The 21,158-nt window shown below is 45.0% G+C and overlaps 1 protein-coding gene across 1 annotated transcript in view; it reads left to right on the top strand.

The window, feature by feature from the left end:
• The window catches only part of LOC115117009 (netrin-3-like), a 69,597-nt gene that overhangs the window by 33,398 nt on the left and 15,041 nt on the right, over nt 1-21,158 (top strand). Inside the window, exons 2-4 of the mRNA XM_029645459.2 lie at nt 9,160-9,348; nt 14,991-15,140; nt 19,058-19,114. Of these exons, the coding sequence (XP_029501319.2) occupies nt 9,160-9,348; nt 14,991-15,140; nt 19,058-19,114 (396 nt within the window). The remainder of the gene's footprint in view (nt 1-9,159; nt 9,349-14,990; nt 15,141-19,057; nt 19,115-21,158) is intronic.

Here is a 21,158-nt window from a genome sequence, read left to right as displayed (position 1 = left end):
AATATTTGCATCCTGTTTGCAATAAGGCATTAGAGTAATACTGCAAAAAATGTGGCAAAGAAATGAACTTTTTGTCCTGAATACAAAGCATTATGCTTTGGGCAAATGCAATGAAACACATCACAGAGTACCAAACTTGATATTTTCAAGCACGGTGGTGGCTGCAACTTGTTTTGGGCATACTTGAGGCAGCAGGTAGCCTAGTGGTAAGAGCGTTGGACCAGTAACTGAAAGGATGCTAGATCAAATCCCTGAGCTGACAAGGTAAAAATCTGTCATTCTGCTCCTGAACAAGGCAATTAAACCACTGTTCCTAGGCCTTCATTGTAAGTAAGAATATGTTTTTAACTGACTTGCCTAGTTAAATAAAGGTTAAATAAGGAAATACTTGCCAGCGGCAAGGACTAGGGAGTTTTTTATGATGACAATAAACAGAATACAGCTATAAGCACAATTCTAGAGGAAAACCTGGTTCAGTCATCTTTCCATCTTTTCAGCAGGATAATAATCTAAAACACAAGGCCAAATCTATGCTGGAGTTGCTTAACAAGAAGATTGTGAACTTATAGTTTTGACTTGAAAATATATGGTAAGACTTGAAGATGTCTGTCTAGCAATGATCAACAATCAACTTGACAGCTTGAAGAATTTAAAAAAGAATAATGGGCAAATATTGTATCATCCAGGCGTGCAAAGCTCTTGGAGACTTACTCAGAAAGACTCACAACTGTTATCACCACCAAAGGTGCTTCTACAAAGTATTGACTCAAGGGTGTGAATATGTATGTAAATTAAACATTTCTGTATCAAATAAGCAAAGAGAAACGGCAGTTTAAGACATGAAGGTCAGTCAATCCGGAAAATGTGAAGAACTTTTGAAGTTTCTTCAAGTGCAGTCACAACAACCATCAAGCGCTTTGATGAAACTGGCTCTCATGAGTTCCGCCACAGGAAAGGAAGACCCAGAGTTACCTCTGCTGCAGAGGATAAGATCATTAGAGTTATCAGCCTAAGAAATTGCAGCCCAAATAAACAAGTACCAAACACATCTCAACATCAACTATTCAGAGGAGACTGCGTAAATCAGGCTTTCATGGTCGAATTGCTGCAACGGCAAAACAAACTACTAAAGAACACCAATAAGAAGAAGAGACTTGCTTAGGCCAAAAAACACGAGCAATTGACATTACACCAGTGGAAATATGTCCTTTGGTCTGAGTCCAAATTTGATATTTTTGGTTCCAACCCACCGTGTCTTTGTGAGACGCAGTGTAAGTGAACGGATGATCTCCACATGTGTTGTTCCCACCGTGAAGCATGGAGGAGGAGGTGTGATGGTGTTGGGGGTGCTTTTCCGGTGACACTGTCAGTGATTTTATTTAGAATTCAAGGCACACTTAACCAGCATGGCTACCACATTATTCTGCAGCAATACGCCATCCCATCTGGTTTGCGCTTAGTGGGACTATCATTTGTTTTTCAACAGGACAATGACCCAACACACCTCCAGGCTGTGTAAGGGCAATTTGACAAAGAAGGAGAGTGATGGAGTGTTGCATCAGATGACCTGGCCTCCACAATCACATGACCTCAACCCAATTGAGATGGTTTGGGATGAGTTTGACCGCAGAGTGAAGAAAAACAGCAAACGAGTGCTCAGTATATGTGGGAACTCCTTAATAACTGTTGGAAAAGCCTTCCTGGTGAAGCTGGTTGAGAGAATGCCAAGTGTGTGCAATGCTGTCATCAAGGAGAAGGGGGGTTACTTTTTTAACATTTTGAACACTTTTTGGGATTCTACATGATTCTATATGTTTTATTTCATAGTTTTGATGTCTTCACTATTATTCTACAATGTAGAAAATAGTCAAAATAAAGAAAAACCCTTGAACGAGTAGGTGTGTCCAAACTTTTGACTGGTACTGTACATTTTAAGATCAAATAATTCAAAAAAATATTTTGGGTCAACTATAAAATACAGTTTCTGTGAGCTATTTTCTGCTATTCTACACATTTTGCCTGAGAGAAAATGTCACAGTATTTTCATTTTTCAGCAAATTACCTGTATATTGAAATACACTGCTCAAAAAAATTAAGGGAACACTTAAACAACACAATGTAACTCCAAGTCAATCACACTTTTGTGAAATCAAAATGTCCACTTAGGAAGCAACACTGATTGACAATACATTTCACATGCTGTTGTGCAAATGGAATAGACAACAGGTGGAAATGATAGGCAATTAGCAGGACACCCCCAATAAAGGAGTGGTTCTGCAGGTGTTAACCACAGACCACTTCTCAGTTCCTATGCTTCCTGGCTCATGTTTTGATCACTTTTGAATGCTGGCGGTGCTTTCACTCTAGTGGTAGCATGAGACGGAGTCTACATCCCACACAAGTGGCTCAGGTAGTGCAGCTCATCCAGGATGGAACATCAATGCGAGCTGTGGCAAGAAGGTGTGCTGTGTCTGTCAGCGTAGTGTCCAGAGCATGGAGGCGCTACCAGGAGACAGGCCAGTACATCAGGAGACGTGGAGGAGGCCGTAGGAGGGCAACAACCCAGCAGCAGGACCGCTACCTCCGCCTCTGTGCAAGGAGGAGCAGGAGGAGCACTGCCAGAGCCCTGCAAAATGACCTCCAGCAGGCCACAAATGTGCATGTGTCTGCTCAAATGGTCAGAAACAGACTCCATGAGGGTGGTATGAGGGCCAGACATCCACAGGTGGGGGTTGTGCTCACAGCCCAACACCGTGCAGGACGTTTGGCATTTGCCAGAGAACACCAAGATTGGCAAATTCGCCACTGGCGCCCTGTGCTCTTCACAGATGAAAGCAGGTTCACACTGAGCACATGTGACAGACCTGACAGTCTGGAGACGCCGTGGAGAACGTTCTGCTGCCTGCAACATCCTCCTGCATGACCGGTTTGGCGGTGGGTCAGTCATGGTGTGGGGTGGCATTTCTTTGGGGGGCCGCACAGCCCTCCATGTGCTCGCCAGAGGTAGCCTGACTGCCATTCGGTACCGAGATGAGATCCTCAGACCCCTTGTGAGACCATATGCTGGTGCGGTTGGCCCTGGGTTCCTCCTAATGCAAGACAATGCTAGACTTCATGTTGCTGGAGTGTGTCAGCAGTTCCTGCAAGAGGAAGGCATTGATGCTATGGACTGGCCTGCCCGTTCCCCAGACCTGAATCCAATTGAGCACATCTGGGACATCATGTCTCGCTCCATCCACCGACGCCACGTTGCACCACAGACTGTCCAGGAGTTGGCGGATGCTTTAGTCCAGGTCTGGGAGGAGATCCCTCAGGAGACCATCCTCCACCTCATCAGGAGCATGCCTAGGCGTTGTAGGGAGGTCATACAGGCACGTGGAGGCTACACACACTATTGAGCCTCATTTTGACTTGTTTTAAGGACATTACATCAAAGTTGGATCAGCCTGTAGTGTGGTTTTCCACTTAAATTTTGAGTGTGACTCCAAATCCAGACCTCCATGGGTTGATACATTTGATTTCCATTGATAATTTTCCGTGATTTTTGTTGTCAGCTCATTCAACTATGTAAAGTAAAAAGTATTTAATAAGAATATTTCATTCATTCAGATCTAGGATGTGTTATTTTAGTGTTCCCTTTATTTTTTTGAGCAGTGTATATTGCTTTTGACGTGTTCATATGGTATCTGGAGCCCCGACCTCCGGTGGAGCTTTGATGTGTTAATGAATTGAAAAATAGCCCTCTCTGGTGTTCTGTTATCCCTGCTGAGCCTAATTAGAGTGAGTTTGTCTGGTGTCTGTGTGCGTGTGCATGTGCATATGTGTGTGCGTGTGTTGTGTGACTCCTAGTAGCTGTGCACAAAGCACTTCAAAACAAACCCATAAACATTCCAAGTGCCGCAGCAAATCCTCGAGCAGGCACTGAGGTGAAGTTAACACCCCCCCACCTCTCTCTAGATTCCTCTTTCTCATTTCTCTTCATTTCCCTCTTCTCAAGATTTTTTTAAAGAGAGAGAGAGGAATAATGGGAACGTCTTGTTTAAAGTATCAGGTCCAGCTGTAGTGCAAGCAACTGATTCACAACACATAAACACGCTCTCCCTTTCTCAACAGGTCTAATCCAGCATTTGAGATTTCCTCTTACATTGGAACTCTAGAGCTCTAGACCTGGACTTTTTTATTGTCCAGTTTATTCCTATTCACAATGGCAGTTTAGACAATCTGTTGATCCAAATTATTTGTCCATTTTGTGTAGAAAAGTCCTAATATTGAATTGAACATTGAATTCCTCCATGTGAAGGAGGGACGTATGGCAGCATAGGATTGAGGCTGGAGAAAAATGAGAGTGCCAGTGATCCTGCTACAAGGTGTTAATGGACACAGCTGTGTGTGTGTTTGAGACGTTTGATCACAATCTCCATCCCTCCTCCAGTTCGCCCCACCCTCCACACCAGTGTTACTCACTATTCTTTTTAAGGGGGCCCCATTGGGTTGAGACAATCATTCAGAGGGCCGCACAGATCTTTCATTTGTTGAACTTTTTCTTCCAATATTATCAATTATCAATTGAGAACAAATTCAGAGCAATAGAGCACATGCAATTGATTTGATGTACAGCACATCACAAATGTATATGTATACACACACATCAAATAGGCTACATCACATACTGTATATTAGACCCATATTAAGGGTTACTTCAGTAGTTGGATGAGCAAAAATGTCCCTTCTGCTCCTTGACTGAATTCCTTCTAAATGTATAGTCTGTTGTTGCTTGTGAGGCAATCCAGGTGTTTAGTAAGTCTGTTTCTCTGTTTTTGTTTCACAATGTTCATTGTTGAAAATGTAGCTTCACATGAATAAGTGCTGACAAAAATGTCACCTTTTGCACACATTGCTTCAGAAGTGGATACTCTGTGTCTGACACAAGGCTCCAGAAATGGGTAACACCTGATCTTAGTTCACCTTGCAATGTGTCATTTGCCCGCAGCTCCACTACATCATTCTCTATTCCAGCACGGTCAGGACAGAGGGCTGTGATGACTGGGGTCAGAGATGACACTGGCACATGAAAGGGGTTCTCAATGAAGTTGAAAAACTCCTTGTACTCCATCATATCCTTGAATCTTGACTCAAACTCCAACTTCAACTCTTCCAACACATGCACAAATGCATCATAGCTAAAATACTGCTGTATGTCTGGGTTGGATCTGGCGACTGCTCTGAGTTTTGGGAAATTAACAAACTTTTTGAAACGCTGTGACCACACGCAGCATTTTGCCCGGAGTTGTAGCTTTCCCTTGGAGCTGGAGATTCACTGTGTTCAGTTGGCAGGTGATGTCAGTTAAAAAAGCCTTAATATCCACTGTGGATCATCCAGCTCTGGCTCCTCTCTCCCCTTTTTTGCAACAAATTCACGGATTTGAGGGAGGAGAGAAAGAAATCTTTTCAAATCTTGCTGTATTCTGTCTGGTATTCCTCCAGCAACTCCCGGAATTGCCGGTGATTCAGTGCCCTCGCAATAATAATGTTCACCACACGCACAACTTGCTGAATCACATTCTGTAAGTCAGTCTGTGAGTATAGCCACAAGTGCTTCCTGACGAATGATACAATGAAACGTAACAAATTCGGGAATATCCTCTCTTTCTCATCAGGCCTATGAGTCCCTTCTCCTTCCCTGGCATGCTTGGGTTGCCATCAGTGGATACAGATGCCAGATTTGACCAGTCAGTATTATTATCAGCAGAAAATGTAACAAGGACTATCAAGATATCCTCTCCTCGTGTTTGTCCCTGAAGGGGCAGTAAAACAGAAATGTTTCTCTCTGAATTTTTTTTTATAGGTTTGAGGGAAGCGGACCCAAACGCATAATTGGGCAATGTCACTGACATCAGTGCTTTCGCCAAGCGCAATACTAAAACACGGCGTCACGGATATGTCAGTAATCAGTTGCTTACCGATGGCCTCGCTGATGTTGTCTATTCATCTCGTTATGGTCCAGTCTGAGAGTTGCAGTCCCTTAATTTGCTTTAAAATAGCTTCCTTGTTTGTGAAATCGGCATACAATATTTCGGGCTGAGGCCTAAAACATTCCTTGACAATCTCGTATCTGTGAAGGTTTGTTTCTCGTGAGTATCCAAGCAATCTCATATGTTGCCTCTGTCCTTTTCTCTGCCACAGTGCTAGATCTGTCCACCATTTGTTGTTGTCCTTTGAGCTGTCCTTTTGAGTTGTGTTATTTTGTTGTTTCTGAGGTTGCTTCGTGGTGGAAATGTTTTGTCAAAGTGGGCAATGTGTGACTGGAAATCTCACTCTACATTTTCTTGTTTAAAACAATTGACTGCCTTCTGTCAAATAAGACACAGTGAACTAGTCCCATCATGCAGTATAAAAATATACTTGTCTGTCCATTTCTCTTGGAATTTTTGGTGTTCTTCTTGAATCAACCGTATCCTTCTCTTAGCCACTGGAGCCACGTTAGCCACGTTAGCTAGCTGCATTTCCCAGCCGCCATTCTTCCGGATTTTCCTGGCTCTCCAGTGGTTGTTCGTTCATAGATGTCACATTGTTAATAGATTTACAATTTTTTTTTACAGTAAATTGATCCATGTCGACCAGACTGCTAAATTAGCTAATAGCAAACTGATATGTCTCGTTCGCTGTAGCTGAGCAGTTCTATTTCGCCAAACATTCTATTTCGGCCACAGGTGCGCTATACTGCCATCTTTCTGCTGTCCAGGGAACAATAAATATATTCAATGGACATTTTCAGACTACCTGTATTTTTCCACATTTTTGTAAAATGATGGTAAGTGTTTTTATTAAACCTACTGTGGGTGTCACCCGTGCCAGTTCTTCATTATCAATAACATCCATCCATGTGTCCAGACCAATGATGTCATGTCTATGGTCCAAACCCTTCTGTTAAAATGGCTTGAGGTCAAACCCAGACCCCATGCCACCAGCCTCCAAGAACACACCCCTAAAGAGCCAGCAGTAGCGTAGCTTCAGAAACAGGACATGTCCAAGGGGGATTCAAATCCAACTAGTATTTCATTAAATGTAGAATTCCATGGAAATTGGCTGCATAATAACTGGCAGATGGAATTGAGGGAAGGAGTCTGAGAATGTGCTCTGTTCCTGGGGCCTGCGACCATGTAAAACTGGGTGGAGAAATGTCTTCGTTCCCATCTCCCTGTGCCAGGCATTCCTCTTCCGAGGGAAGTAGCATTTGAGAAACAGAATTCCACTGTCGGCTGGTTTAAAATTCCCATTATTATTGATATGGCCTTGAGATTTTTCGTTCAAGTATCTCATGGTCCCATCAAAGGTAATTTTGTTATCAAATTCAAAGCCAAGCTTGACGTGGTGGCAATCTCTGTACTGGATGTGGTTATAACACTGTTCTTGGCTAGAACAAAGAAGTCTGTCACAGTCAGTCTATCACACACTGTGATTGGCAACACTTCATGGCACCATGCTCTCATTCAGTGCAGACTAGAGTTACCAAATGTCCCAGATTGTGCTGGACAGTCCCGCATTATGGCCCTTTGTTCCGCATTTGATCAACAAATTCAAACAACAGTCATTTAGAAAAAATGGTTGAATTGTCCCATATTTGAGTCAGACATTCCAGCCTGTCTCTTGGAGTCACTTTACGATTAAGACAAGATATATATCATAAAGATGTGGTACTGGTGACGTTAATCACTGGTGACGTTAATGACATATGATGTTCTGCTCCGCCCAAGATGAGAGGTAGGCCTATCATTAACCAATGGCATTTCTCAAACCGTTTCAGGTTCAATTCCAGCTAAACTTGGAGAGGACAGTTACGACTAACTAGATCTTCTTACAAAAAGTGTGCTTCTGACGAAGAGCTACAGAAGTGGGCATAAGTAAATAGCCATATTAGACTGAAAGAAATATAGTAATTTTGTCAAACTTGTGAGGCTCTCTAGGCTCATTCGTTGCTCATCCTACATATTTGCTAACTGTTTCACGTTCTCTGAGACCAAACAGAAATGTTTCCTTGGACAAAGATACCCAGATTTTCATAAAACAGTTACTCGCCAGGCAAAAGAGTAGGATAGGTGCAATTCAATTAGCTTCTTTGGTGCAGCGTACCGGTGTAGTGCTGCTGGAGTGTACCGGTGTAGTGCTGCTGGAGCGTACCGGTGTAGTGCTGCTGGAGCGTACCGGTGTAGTGCTGCTGGAGTGTACCGGTGTAGTGCTGCTGGAGTGTACCGGTGTAGTGCTGCTGGAGTGTACCGGTGTAGTGCTGCTGGAGCGTACCGGTGTAGTGCTGCTGGAGTATACGAGGCACCTGCAAGTTCCCGGGCATTTCTGGGGGGAATGGCCCTAGCCCTCACCCTCTGATCCAACAGGTCACAGACGTGCTCAATGGGATTCAGATCCGGGCTCTTCACTGGCCATGACAGAACACTGACATTCCTGTCTTGCAGGAAATCACACACAGAACGAACAGTATGGCTGGTGGCATTGTCATGCTGGAGTGTCATGTCAGGATGAGCCTGCAGGAAGGGTACCACATGAGGGAGGAGGATGTCTTCCCTGTAACGCTCAGCGTTGAGATTTCCTGCAATGACAACAAGCACAGTCCGATGATGCTGTGAAACACCGCCCCAGACGATGACAGACCCTCCACCTCCAAATCGATCCCACTCCAGAGTAGAGGCCTCGGTGTAACGCTCATTCCTTCGACGATAAACGTGAATCCGACCATCACCCCTGGTGAGACAAAACCGCGACTCGTCAGTGAAGAGCACTTTTTGCCAGTCCTGTCTGGTCCAGTGACGGTGGGTTTGTGCCCATAGGCGACGCTGCCTTGCAAGAGGCCTACATCTACTGAGCAAGCTACAATCATATATCTGAATGAGTGTTTTGAAAATGTGCTTTGAAATACTGTGATTTATGGCGTATACCCAGACTATACCAATAATGCTGATTGTTGTACTTCAACCTGTGGCGATGCCAGTTCACCAAATGCTTTTCAACTATTACTGGTTTTTAAGTACCTTGAACATGTTTTGATATATGAAGAAGTAAAGCTATTCTCACTGAACATACAAGATATCTAAAACTTTCTTTATTTTTGCCTCTCTTTTCCCCTTCCCTCATTCCTCCCTCTCGTAGCGTGTAACTGCAACCTGCACGCCCGGCGCTGCCGCTTCAACATGGAGCTGTACAAGCTGTCAGGGAGAAAGAGTGGAGGCGTGTGCATGAACTGTCGCCACAACACGGCTGGACGCCACTGCCACTACTGCAAGGAAGGCTTCTACCGGGATATGTCCAAGTCCATCACACACCGCCGCGCCTGCAAAGGTATGGAGAATACTCCATCTCTCAGAACAGGGTTTATAGCGTAAATGGTCCTTTTCAATTCAGTCGATTCAGGAGATTAATTTACATGTTTTATTCAAAATGGGTATTTATTTACATCAACTGATGTATCACAGTTATAACAGGATTAGTAAAACTATTCTAAGAAGTAGGCTGGCAACCTCACTTCCAACTCTTTGGCTCTTTCCACCCTCCTAGGGTAAAAACAAATTAATACCAAAGCCTCCTTAATTAAGTAAATCATTTTAATCCGTCACAGAAGCTGTTCTCCTGAAAACCCACGTGAAAAATATTACACTGGACCACAAGCCACATTAAATTAGCAGCCAATTGAGTTATTTATCGTGGAAAAAGTGGTGTTTGAATTGTGGAATGTTTAGAATTTGCAGTGAATATTTTTCTGGCAAATTTATACACTGAGAGCTTTTTATCATTTCAAGAACAACAGCCGTTTCCTGCCCTTGTTGCTTGGGGAAATGTGAAAATCAATAGAAGAGGGAGCTGGCATTTATTCTTGAGTCTATAGATTATAGTGAGAAGTTAAGGGATTACTTACAGAGAACTCAAAACAACGTGGATGTTGAGAACTAGCAACACTCTTAGCTGTGAAGGTCTTTTGTTGGAGATTCCATGGTGGGAATCTCCCCTCATTGGCTCCTGGTCAGTTTTCCACTCCGGGCCAACCCAAAACTGAGGGCATGACCCAAGTAACTATAAATGAAAAGGAGTTCCCAATGGTATGATGGCACATTACTATTGACCATATTATATCAATATTAAATACATTTTCATTATACTGTACAGTACAAACTTGCCACAACAGTGATTTATTTGGGGGGGGGGGCACACCCATGCCATTTGTCCACAATTGACCAATTGACCACTGTGACACAATTGACTTTAGCAATTGTTTTTTGGCCTTCACAAATGACAAGTAACATACTGTATAATTACAGGTAGCTATGACTCAGCTGTAACGAAACGTATGTCCTTGTTGCCAATGCAAGACACATCACACACACACAACCCGTGCCTGGGAGTGCTGCAGTGCTCGGGCCCTGGAGGCGATCTGTTTTTCTCAAAGCGGAGCAGTGCGCAGCAGGTCAGACCCGCTCAGCGGTAAAAACTTTATCTCCCTCCCTCCCTTTATCTCCCAGATGTGACGGAAATTAAAGTTCCTGTGGAAACGACCCTCAACCTGGGCGGCTGGTACCATGATTGATCAGACCAATCCCAGACCCTTTTAGGACCTGTCTCTTTCCACCCCCCCCCCCCCCCTCTCTCTCTCACTTTCTCTCCCTCTCGCGAGGATCAAGCTCTCTTCTCATCTATTCTCTACTTCTCTCTGATCCTCTGATTCGTTCTAGCTTTTTCTCTGCCGCAGTGTTCATTATATTTGTCCACATGTGACAGGGCCAGGATAATGGTCAGGGGTTCAAATTTGATCGGTGTCATGTCTGAAGTGGAGGAACGGCAATAAAATACAGGTGTTTAAAAAAATATATTTTATTTTATTTAACTAGGCAAGTCAGTTAAGAACAAATTCGTATTTACAATAACAGCCCAGGAACAGTGGGTTAACTGCCTTGTTCAGGAGCAGAACAACATATTTCTACCTTGAAAGCTGGAGGATTCAATCTAGCAACCTTTTGGTTACTGGCCCAACACACTAACCACTAGGATACCTGCCACCACTATGTTTAAAGGAAGTGAGGAATGGGCGGGTAGGTCTTGAGGGTTGGGGGGGAGGAATGTCTGCCTGCTTCCAATCAGACCTCCTTTGTGGACGAGTGTCCATGTCGGACCTGCAGTGTGTGTGTATGTGTGTGAGTGTGTGCTAATGTGTGTCCGCGTGCTTGAGTGAGTGTCCAACACACACTCTTTAAGGATTGCCAGTTTAATGGACAGGCCAGACTCTGATGGAGGGTCAAGTGGCAGCGTCTCTCCCATCTGCTCCCAGTTACACCCTGGTGCTTAGGTAACACACACACAGGTCCCAACCCCCCTCCACCCCCCATCCGCAGTGCCTCTCCATGGGGTTCCTGCACGCCGGGGCAGCGGCCGCTGCCACTCTCAATCCACGGCTTTATGCTGCTACGTGCATAAAAACAGCCAGTAAATTAAAGAAACTTGCAGGCCATCACCGGTGCGACTGTAACCAGTCTTACCTATGAGGTCTTCAATGTCAGCCCTTTATGTGCCTCCTAACATGTTGTAATGTTGGCATCTATGTTGACTAGAATGAATGGATTTCAAATTCAGACCGTTTAGTGGGTCAGCAGCACTTTCCAACAGAATGCCACAAATCGACTCAATACTGAATGTATTGACACCTCCAAGTAGCTTCTGAAGTGGAGCTAAATCATTTTTATAAAATAACTTTATAGAAAGGGAATTAGGAAATCCAAGATGAGTCATTCCAATACCAAAATGCCCATGCCTATCAGGTTTCAGGTATGACCCAGATGCAGACCGTGTCGAAAGAAACAAAAGTGCATTTCTAATACAAGGGCAGGCAAACGACAGGTCAAAGGCAGGCAGAGATCAGTAATCCAGTGAGGTGGGGAAAGGTATAGAACGGCAGGCTCAGGGTCAGGGTCCGGGTCAGGGCAGGCAGAGGTCAGTAATCCAGTGAGGTGGGGAAAGGTATAGAACGGCAGGCTCAGGGTCAGGGTCAGGGCAGGAGGAGGTCAGTAATCCAGTGAGGTGGGGAAAGGTATAGAACGGCAGGCAGGCTCAGGGTCAGGGTCAGGGCAGGCAGAGGTCAGTAATCCAGTGAGGTGGGGAAAGGTATAGAACGGCAGGCTCAGGGTCAGGGTCAGGGCAGGCAGAGGTCAATAATCCAGTGAGGTGGGGAAAGGTATAGAACGGCAGGCAGGGTCAGGGTCAGGGCAGGCAGAGGTCAGTAATCCAGTGAGGTGGGGAAAGGTATAGAACGGCAGGCTCAGGGTCAGGGTCAGGGCAGGCAGAGGTCAATAATCCAGTGAGGTGGGGACAGGTATAGAACGGCAGGCAGGCTCAGGGTCAGGGCAGACAGGACCTCAAAACCGGGAAGGACTAAAAAACAGGTGCAAGAACAGTCCGGAGCGGGGGAACAAATGCTGGTAGGTTTGACGAAACAAAACGAACTGAGGTAGTCAGTACCATGTGAGCTGGTAATGAGGGAGGGCGTGGTCGGGTGGGGGGGGGGGTTTGGGTTAGTGCTCTGTTCTTCAGACACACATGTGGCTGTTCTGTCCGGCTGGGGTGTCAAAATGCATCTGTTCGTTTGCTTCGTAAATCTGACAGCTCACATTCCGTGCAAAATCCCCACCACCTGACCCGGCTCCAAACTCACGGAAGGCTTTGATTGGCTGTGGTTTGGCAGGGTTTGTAGTAGAGTGTTAGTCTGTATTGAGTGGGGTGACGCACGGGGAGGTTGAAAGTCAAATGTGGGTCCGGACTCAAGGTACTTCTGGTACGACTTAGTTCCTGTTTTGTTCCATGTCTACCATGTGACTTCTCTACTGCCAAACGCTCCGAACTTGTTCCTGTGCCTAGGTGCAGCGCGGATGGGGCCTCCATCTCTTTTTGGGAATTTTGGGCATCCCTGGGATTGGTGCCCCTTTAGACGTGTTAATGAAACACAGCTGATAAGTCCACATTTAAAAAATAAAATAAACCGATTCATACTAAGGGGAACAACAAAACAAGGCCCTGAAGAAAACTCCTGTTAGCAGCTGCCATTCCTTGGCAGGCCCTATCAGAGAATATTTGGTTACTGGGTTTTCCCCAAATGCTTGTTTCGCCATTTCTTGTTGTTTTTATGAAAGTGAGAGGACAATTACCAGCTATCACATTACAGTTGCAGGGATACTTCAGGATTGTTGCAATGATGCCCGTTAACTACCTCCCCAGAGTGTGATGAACTTGTGGATACTATTTTTATGTCTCTGTGTCCAGTATGGTAGAAGTTAGTTGGTAGCATGCTAGCTAACGCTAGTTAGCAACTTCCTTCAAACTGCACGCCCAGACATAAAAATAGGATCCACTAGTTCTGACTCTGGGGAAGTAGATAAAGGACCTCATTGCCAAAATCCCAAAGTATCCCTTTAAGTAAGGCAGTTTGCTTTGGCCATTTTTCAGCTCAGCGAATGTGTTTTCTAATTAAGTAGGGGAAAAGAGGCGTCCTCCCCTATCTTTTCAAGGTTTTTTGGCCAAAAGCTATTCTCGATGCCAGAACTGATCGACAAGATAAAATGTACCATTTCATTATTAAATCATGATTATTTTTTTTATTTTTTTATTTTTTTTGAAAGCATGGTTTTTTATGACTCTGGATAGAGGAACTGCAGTTTCAAGCCAAATCATTTAATCACACCCTTTATAGCAGAATGTTACTGGGATATTAAAGTTTGTGTTTTTATGTGTCAGGATGGGTCACGTCTGTCGAATTGGACCAGTCTAAAGTGTAATGGTGATACTTGATAGTGTGTGGATGGAGAGGTTTATCTTCCGATAGTATGTGTGCGTGTGTGTGTGGTTTCTTAAACACATTCACATTTCTGTTTTAACTGTTGAGCTGGGTTGAGCCAAGGTGAGGTGAGGGAGATTTAGTATTGTTGATGATGATGAGCACACCAGAGGCAAAGTTTGGACCATGTTATCTCTCACCCTCTCCCTTTCACTGTTCTTCCCCTCTGTGTCTCTCTCTTTATTCTACTTTCTCTCTCCTCTCCCTCTTTCTATCGCTTCTCTCGCTCTCAATTTTAACACACCATTTTTCTCTCTCTCTCACACTCTTTCCACTTTCTCTGTATTTGTCCCTCTCCCCTGTTCTGCTTCTCTCTCTCTTCGCCTCTGTCTCCCCTCTGTCACCTTGTAAAGAGCTCTTGGAAGAGAAGAGTTGACTGACATGCCGAGTCTTGTATTCTGCAGCTTTTTAGACATAAAAAGCCCTCTATTGCTCAATGTGCGTTTGGACAGCCAGAGCATACTATGAAGGACAGAGGGACTGGGACTCTTTCTGGCTGGCGTATTTCTGTTGGCACTCGGCGGGCAGCGGGCGGATTTTCGGGAAGCGATGAAACGGCAGAGTGGGTGTGTGTGTGTCAGTGTGTCTCACACACACACACAGGCACCAGCGTAGCACTTGAGAGACTAGACAAATGGAGGCTTTTCTTCCCTGTCCACACAAACATATGCAAACACACACAAATACATGTATGCACTTGCACGCACAAACACACACGTATGCATGCGCACAAACACACCTTTGCAGGGTATTGCCAGGTCCCAAAACCTGGAGGCGACAGTGGCAGTGTAGCCCAAGTGAGCAGAAGTAATCTCAGACCTACAGTCTGGAGGATAGAGGCAATAGACTAGAGGAACACTCAGTCCCGTTGCATCTGGAAAACTGTGGAATTCTATGGCAGATGATGATTAACTAGGATGTGTTGTAATACGGAGCCTATTCATGAAAGGGTTCAAAATGCCATCGTGTTTGAGTCGAGTCACAAATAAACCTTAAAAGTGACACTGAACATCTGTGTGACAAACTATTGATTGTTTCTCAAAATGCCACATCTAACCCCCCCTTGCCTTCTCTCTCCCCCTCTCACCTCCCTCTCCCTCCCTCTCTCCAGCCTGTGACTGCCACCCGGTGGGTGCGGCAGGGAAGACATGTAACCAGACGACGGGCCAGTGCCCCTGTAAGGACGGCGTGACGGGCATCGCCTGCAACCGCTGTGCCAAGGGCTACCAGCAGAGCCGCTCGCCCGTGGCCCCCTGCATCAGTGAGTAGATCACATACACACACACTCATAGCTTGCAGGTCAACCTCACGCACACTCGCAGGTCACATATTCACTTATAGCTCTCGTAGCTCACACATACATACACACACAAGCAGACACATAGGTTTCACAATTATGGGTCACATTCACAAGTCACGCTCAAACAAACTGCTTGCATATACTCGCAGCCACAAACACAGAGGGCCACTGATTGCAAAAACAGTACTTCCACTGATGACTGAAATAAATATGTGCTTCTGTTAAGTGCATGCCAATGACTTTATGACACAGGGGAGGCCCCAAAGCAGGAACACATTCTCATGAGTGAAGCGTCATGTATTGATGAACCATCTTTCAAAAACATCCATCATGGTGTGCATGATTGTTGTGAGTGGCTCTGTGTGTGTAACATAATGGGGAAACCATACCCATGTACGATACTAGAGAAACCATACCCATGTACGATACTGGAGAAAACATACGCATGTACGATACTGGAGAAACCATACCCATGTACGATACTGGAGAAACCATGAACCATGTACGATACTGGAGAAACCATACCCATGTACGATACTGGAGAAACCATGACCCATGTACGATACTGGAGAAACCATGAACCATGTACGATACTGGAGAAACCATGAACCATGTACGATACTGGAGAAACCATGAACCATGTACGATACTGGAGAAACCATGAACCATGTACGATACTGGAGAAACCATGACCCATGTACGATACTGGAGAAACCATGACCCATGTACGATACTGGAGAAACCATGAACCATGTACGATACTGGAGAAACCATGACCCATGTACGATACTGGAGAAACCATGAACCATGTACGATACTGGAGAAACCATGACCCATGTACGATACTGGAGAAACCATGACCCATGTACGATACTGGAGAAACCATACCCATGTACGATACTGGAGAAACCATACCCATGTACGATACTGGAGAAACCATGACCCATGTACGATACTGGAGAAACCATACCCAGGTACGATACTGGAGAAACCATACCCATGTAAGGTACTGGAGAAACCATGAACCATGTACGATACTGGAGAAACCATGACCCATGTACGATACTGGAGAAACCATGACCCATGTACGATACTGGAGAAACCATGACCCATGTACGATACTGGAGAAACCATACCCATGTACGATACTGGAGAAACCATACCCATGTACGATACTGGAGAAACCATGACCCATGTACGATACTGGAGAAACCATGACCCATGTACGATACTGGAGAAACCATGAACCATGTACGATACTGGAGAAACCATGACACATGTACGATAATGGAGAAACCATGAACCATGTACGATACTGGAGAAACCATGAACCATGTACGATACTGGAGAAACCATGACCCATGTACGATACTGGAGAAACCATGACCCATGTACGATACTGGAGAAACCATGAACCATGTACGATACTGGAGAAACCATGACCCATGTACGATACTGGAGAAACCATGAACCATGTACGATACTGGAGAAACCATACCCATGTACGAAACTGGAGAAACCATACCCATGTACGATACTGGAGAAACAATACCCATGTACAATACTGGAGAAACCATGACCCATGTACGATACTGGAGAAACCATGACCCATGTACGATACTGGATAAACCATGACCCATGTACGATACTGGAGAAACCATGAACCATGTACGATACTGGAGAAACCATACCCATGTAAGATACTGGAGAAACCATGAACCATGTACGATACTGGAGAAACCATGAACCATGTACAATACTGGAGAAACCATGACCCATGTACGATACTGGAGAAACCATGAACCATGTACGATACTGGAGAAACCATGACCCATGTACGATACTGGAGAAACCATACCCATGTAAGATACTGGAGAAACCATGAACCATGTAAGATACTGGAGAAAGCATGAACCATGTACGATACTGGAGAAAGCATGAACCATGTACGATACTGGAGAAACCATGACCCATGTACGATACTGGAGAAACCATGAACAATGTACGATGCCCATGTTTAGAGCCACACATGTAATATGGCAGGTACACCTGTTTCATTCCCGGTCTCATTTCTATAGCCAGATAACACCATTGCCTGTGTTTGAAAGAGAAAGTCCGAGTTTTCAATGCCTTTCGCAGCAATTGTTAAAAAATAATAATAATTAGACAATAACCCCAGAAACATTTGCTCACTCTTTGGTCGGGTTGTAAAAGAGAATGTGTTCTCAGTTAACCTGCCCTGGTGAAACCAAGGTAGGGATAGAAAGGTTCCAATTTGGCATCAGTCACACATCATGGTGGTCTGGTCTGTTCTGGTGTAGATCAGTGCTACTCTGAGACCCCAGTACTTGTTTACCGTTCAGGCTTTAGTACAGTCACGTGTGTGTATGTGTGTTGCGTGCTCTGTGAGTGAGTGAGTGTGTGTGTTTGTATGTATGAATCGGACCACTTGTCCACCACCTGCGGGCTGGGGGAATAGAGGGTAGCTTGCCATCGTGCTCTGCCATGTGGTTTGGCACAATGACCCAGACACACACACACACACAACAGACTGGTGTAACCCTGAACAAGCCACAACAGACCATGCTGTACCCTGCTACGCTATGCCACGCCGTTCCACATGGTGCTGTGTTGTTGCTTTCACATTGGTGTTACAGAGCAGATGGTGGAGGGCAAAAAGGAGAAAACAATGGCGCTCACGGCCAACTAACCAACCATACACTTTCCAGGGCCACTGAAGACACCCAATGAGGAGAGTGTGTTTATTGGCCTCAGTGTGTGTGTCTGTCAGCTCATGCATGTACGAAGGCATCTCTTCCCAAAACGCCCTCCATTTTGTTGGTACTATCCATCCGTCCCCGGTCAAGCCCTTCTGCCCCCTAACACAGTAAGACACAGAGACCAGGACTGCTAACGCCCAATTAGTATGATACCACTGCCCCTCATCTCAATATCCCTTTTTCATCTGAATATCTACCCCTCATCTCTTCACCTTCAAAGGACACGCCCACAGCTTACTGTGCCTCTGACCAGCTGCTCTCCTCTCCTCCCTGCCTTTACCAAGCACTCCAAAGCTCAATGCCCTATTTCTTTTTCTTTGTGGGGGTGTCCATAATTTCAAAGCGAGACAACTGCCACTTGCCTCTCAAAACACTCTTTCCAAGGAAGCCCCCTGTCTGTTTGTTTGACTCCAACCCGGTTCATCGTCCCTCTAACTCCCCAGTCAAAAGGCAAGTCCCTCTGGGTGCACGCTAACAATGCTAAGCCAGCGTCCAATTAGCCTGTTGTTATCATTGAGGCAGTGGATTTGTTGTTAGCATTAGCATTTTTTTAAGTTGTATTAGCATTTGTATTGAAGAATTACCCTTGTTTTGGAGGGAATTCCTTAAGGATTGGATTGTTTTGACTGTGGTCGAGACCGGCGAAGGGTTTTGGTTGAGCTAATCAGGCGTATTGAGGGAGTTTGCATCTGTCTAAAGATGTTACTACTATAGGTGGCTCCCTCCTTTGCCATCTGTCTGATATTTCCATTTTAAAATACATTGATATCTTACACAATATGTTTGTTTGGTGCTACAGTTCTCAGAGGAAGAGAATTCGATTCAAAGTATATTTCCACAAAGCGTGTATGCGTGTGCCAATATCACTATCTTTATCCCTGTGTATTTATGTAGATATTTTCAACCTACACCCTTCTTCCTGTCTTCCTCCTATGTCAAATAACTGTGATTGAATTCAGGCATACCGAATCTGCTTGACCATATATGCAAACAGTAGGCATATGGCCAAAGCAATGTCTGTCTACATCAACTATATGGACATACATTTTTTCCATAAAGCTCTTGTTAAAACTCTGTTGTTCTGGACATGTGTTTCAGAGATCCCAGTGGTGAACCCTACAGCCATGGTCAGCAGCAGCACAGAGGAACCGGCAGGTCAGTTACTCCCCCAGGCTCATTTCACACCTGACACCTGTGTAGGAGAAAAGAAACACAGTTTTTTAAGATTTCTGGCATCCCTTTCTAACTGTGTTTCTATGTTGATGTTCCATGACTGCTCTTAATCCAAGTGAGTTGTTCCATTGTCTTAAAACCTGGGGGGGGGGGATTGAGTGTTGGCGACCAACAGTTTGGGTCAATTATCCCCCCTCCCGTTTTTTAACGCTTTTGCCTCGTGGAATCACAGCCCTGTGATTCATCACAGCCTTTAACGACATAACTCAACGCTGCAGCGACCACAGATATACCTCCACAACTACATCAACCCCTCCTCATCTTTCACAGTTGGGTTGAGATACGGTCCACTTTGCAAGGCCCAGGGCAGAAGATATGTGCTGCAAGGCCTGGAAGTTCTCACAACCCACATGAACAAATACTATCGTAGACTATGGTATAAATACTATAATATTCACTGTAGTGTTTTTTCACACTTTACTGTAGTATTCACTGTAGTGTTTTAGTCCCCCCAAAAAACACTACAGTGAGCCAAAGACAGACTTGGTCTCAACTTGAAGGAATTGCAATAGGAGGCAACTTAAAATAACTTCAATGTCTAGCTCGGCCGTGACAGTTGTGGTGTCATCTCATCAGCCCAACTGCCAGACCACAGCTAGCCCACCGATAGGCTTAGCAGTTCCACCTTGCCCTCTGATAAGCTAGGTGGAATTTTCACCACATTGCTTACACCAATCCAATCTTTGCTTGGGATTGTAACCCACACACAATACACACAATACACTGTGTTTCTGCTTCCCTTGGAAAGTGTTTTTCCACTGTGACAAACAAAGATGGCGTAGCAGTCAGACGTCTTGTCGTGTCGTGTCGTGTCCCTTGTATATATTGTTTTTTTTACATATTTTCTTCGCATATCTTTTAAAACATTTAGCTAAACCTCAACTTCTAAATACTCTCCTGCAACCCGCCTCACCCAATGTAGCGTGGATCTGCTTTTTTTCTAAAGTATTTATATTTACTTCGGATCCGGAACCCCTCAACTGAAGCTAGCCAGCTAACTACCAGCTATCAGTCAGCAAACCATTGCTAGCGGTCTTCAGCTAACCGGTCATCAGCTAACCTTTAGCTCGGTAAAGCTCTCGCCAGTTCGAACAACGCGACTCTAACCAGAGCATAACGGACCTATTGTTTTTTTTATCCCCGGATTCCCACCGGATTCCCACCGCAAACGGAACATTTTCAGCTGGATCTTCACAACTAGCTAACTAACTAACCGCAACCCCGGATGATTACTCCTGGCTAGCGTTTCCACCCACTTAGCTTGAAGCTGGCCCGGCCAGAGCTCCTGTGCTACCACTGAAGCATACTCCTGGGCTACAATATCCGGACCCACGACCGGTCCATCGATGTCACCGCATGAAGAGGCATAAACAGACTCACCCCATCGAGACGTCCCCCAAAGGCTAACTTTCTAGCCCTTGCTATCTCCTTGCTTGCTAATTCGGCCTGCTAACTGCTAGCTTGTTTAGCCCCGGTCCGCTAACTGATACCTTGTTTAGCCCCGGCCTACTAACTGTTAGCTTGTTAGCACAGGCCTGCTAACCGTCTGAATCGCCGTGTCCCAACCACTCACTGGACCCATATTTACTTTCAATCTCTTTTCGATTTTTATTTGTTTATACCTTCCGGTAACCTGCCTCACCCAATGTGATACGGAATCGCTATTATTTTTAATTTTTAGAACACACTCAAGAACCTCCAGAAGCTAACCAGCTAACTAGCTACAAGCTATTTAGTCATTGTTAGCCACTGCTAGCGGCTTTTACCTTCTGCACAGCCAGCCAGTTTTTTTTACCTGGATAATACTCGCCAGTCTAGCTTCCCTGCCCCATCCACCGCTGCCCCCTGGACACTGATCACCTGGCTACATAGCTGATGCATGCTGGACTGTCCATTAATCACGGTACTCCATTCTGCTTGTTTATGTTTTATCTGTCCGCCCTAGCCGCACTCAGGCTCTGTGTGT

This window comes from Oncorhynchus nerka, linkage group LG16, assembly GCF_034236695.1.
Source record: "Oncorhynchus nerka isolate Pitt River linkage group LG16, Oner_Uvic_2.0, whole genome shotgun sequence".
NCBI classification, from domain to species: Eukaryota; Metazoa; Chordata; class Actinopteri; order Salmoniformes; family Salmonidae; genus Oncorhynchus; species Oncorhynchus nerka.
This window is presented reverse-complemented; position numbering and strand designations above follow the sequence as displayed.